At 35.9% G+C, this 1403-nt stretch overlaps 1 protein-coding gene across 1 annotated transcript in view; it reads right to left on the bottom strand.

Annotated features, from left to right (window-relative positions):
• The window catches only part of LOC106875495 (sperm-tail PG-rich repeat-containing protein 2-like), a 528252-nt gene that overhangs the window by 296661 nt on the left and 230188 nt on the right, over nucleotides 1–1403 (bottom strand). The window contains exon 7 of the mRNA XM_014923667.2: nucleotides 635–739. Coding sequence (XP_014779153.1) covers nucleotides 635–739 — 105 coding nt within the window. The remainder of the gene's footprint in view (nucleotides 1–634; nucleotides 740–1403) is intronic.

Raw genomic sequence — 1403 nt, 5'->3', positions numbered from 1 at the left:
ATGATGATGATGATGATGTACCATCCATTTTTATTTTATATTATATATTGTATATTATATTATATATTGTATATTCCATATTCTATATCCCACATTGGTTTTGCAGGAATATAAATAAAACATAAAAAACAGACAGTGTTGGAACTCTTTTAAACAAAATAATATATTCCTCTATACACAATCATACAAAACCCCTTTTTTTGTATTTATTTTTACTCGCATATATATATATATATATATATATATATAAAACGGTTACTTCTGAAGAGCACAAGGTTACATAATTAGTCTATTATCTAACACTCCGCTGAACGCTTAGTGTGAAACCAATTGGTAAGATCAGCTACAATGGATTTATAATACTGTACAGTTTAATACACACACACACACACAAAGGAAGAGAGAGATATATAGTTATGTTTGTCATTAGCCCTGAGTTTCATAAGCAGAACCCAATAGCTGCATGAACTGGATCAATGTGAAATGAAAAAAAGTCTGCACATGAACACAACACATCACTCATTTTGGGAATTGAAAAACCTTGATGTTATGACCATAAGTCCAACCTCCTAACCACGAGGCCATGCACCTTTGCCGTCAATAAGGGAACAAAATAAGTGAGTTCAATACTTACCTTTGCTTGACTATAGAATGGTGGATGTTCTGTAATCGGTGAGTCCTGTTTCACGGCTGAATCAAACTGGCTTTTCATGATGTACTCAGCTGGTCCTGGGGTACTCTGAAAGGACAAAGTGAAAAGGGTCAATAGGGTTACAGAGAGGGGTTTATAATGATTGGTGTTGTTGTTGTTGGTACTTGGCCTGAGATCAGTTCTTAACCATCTGACCTATGATCAAAGATGTTCCAGATGTGACCATCCCATCTTTTATTCAGACATAGTGTATCTAGGACTACATCATCGAATGTATAGTATAGCAGTTAGTATTGGATGTTATAGCAGTTGTTTTATAACCCCAGGTCAATCCTGATCAACCAGATATATAATCAAAGATGTTCCATATGTGACTGGTATCAGTGGCTATAGGAGATGTTTTTTTTAGCCCCAGGTCAGTCCCGATCCAGCAAACCTATGATCAATGCTTGCGTGTGTATGTATGCTTGCATATGTGTATAATTATCAGAGAATTACTTGCAAAGTTTGCAAACAATTCGGCTGGTTACCTCTGTCCACTCAAGAATTCTCTATACACTTCTTCTTCTTCTTCTTTTTCTACTTAAACCTCTTCTAGTCCACTTTTACTCATCTGCAAAATCATCCCTTTTCCATTCTTCCTCCATCCCTTCTACCATCATCGTCATCCTCCTCATTTTTTTTTGCTCTCTTCTTCCCCACCTCTTTATTCTCTCTCTCTCTCTCTATTTATATCTGACATGGTGACTGA

This window comes from Octopus bimaculoides, chromosome 29 (genome assembly GCF_001194135.2).
Source record: "Octopus bimaculoides isolate UCB-OBI-ISO-001 chromosome 29, ASM119413v2, whole genome shotgun sequence".
In the NCBI taxonomy this organism is placed as follows: Eukaryota; Metazoa; Mollusca; class Cephalopoda; order Octopoda; family Octopodidae; genus Octopus; species Octopus bimaculoides.
The sequence above is the reverse complement of the archived record's forward strand: the minus strand, read 5'-3'. Positions and strand labels throughout refer to the sequence as shown.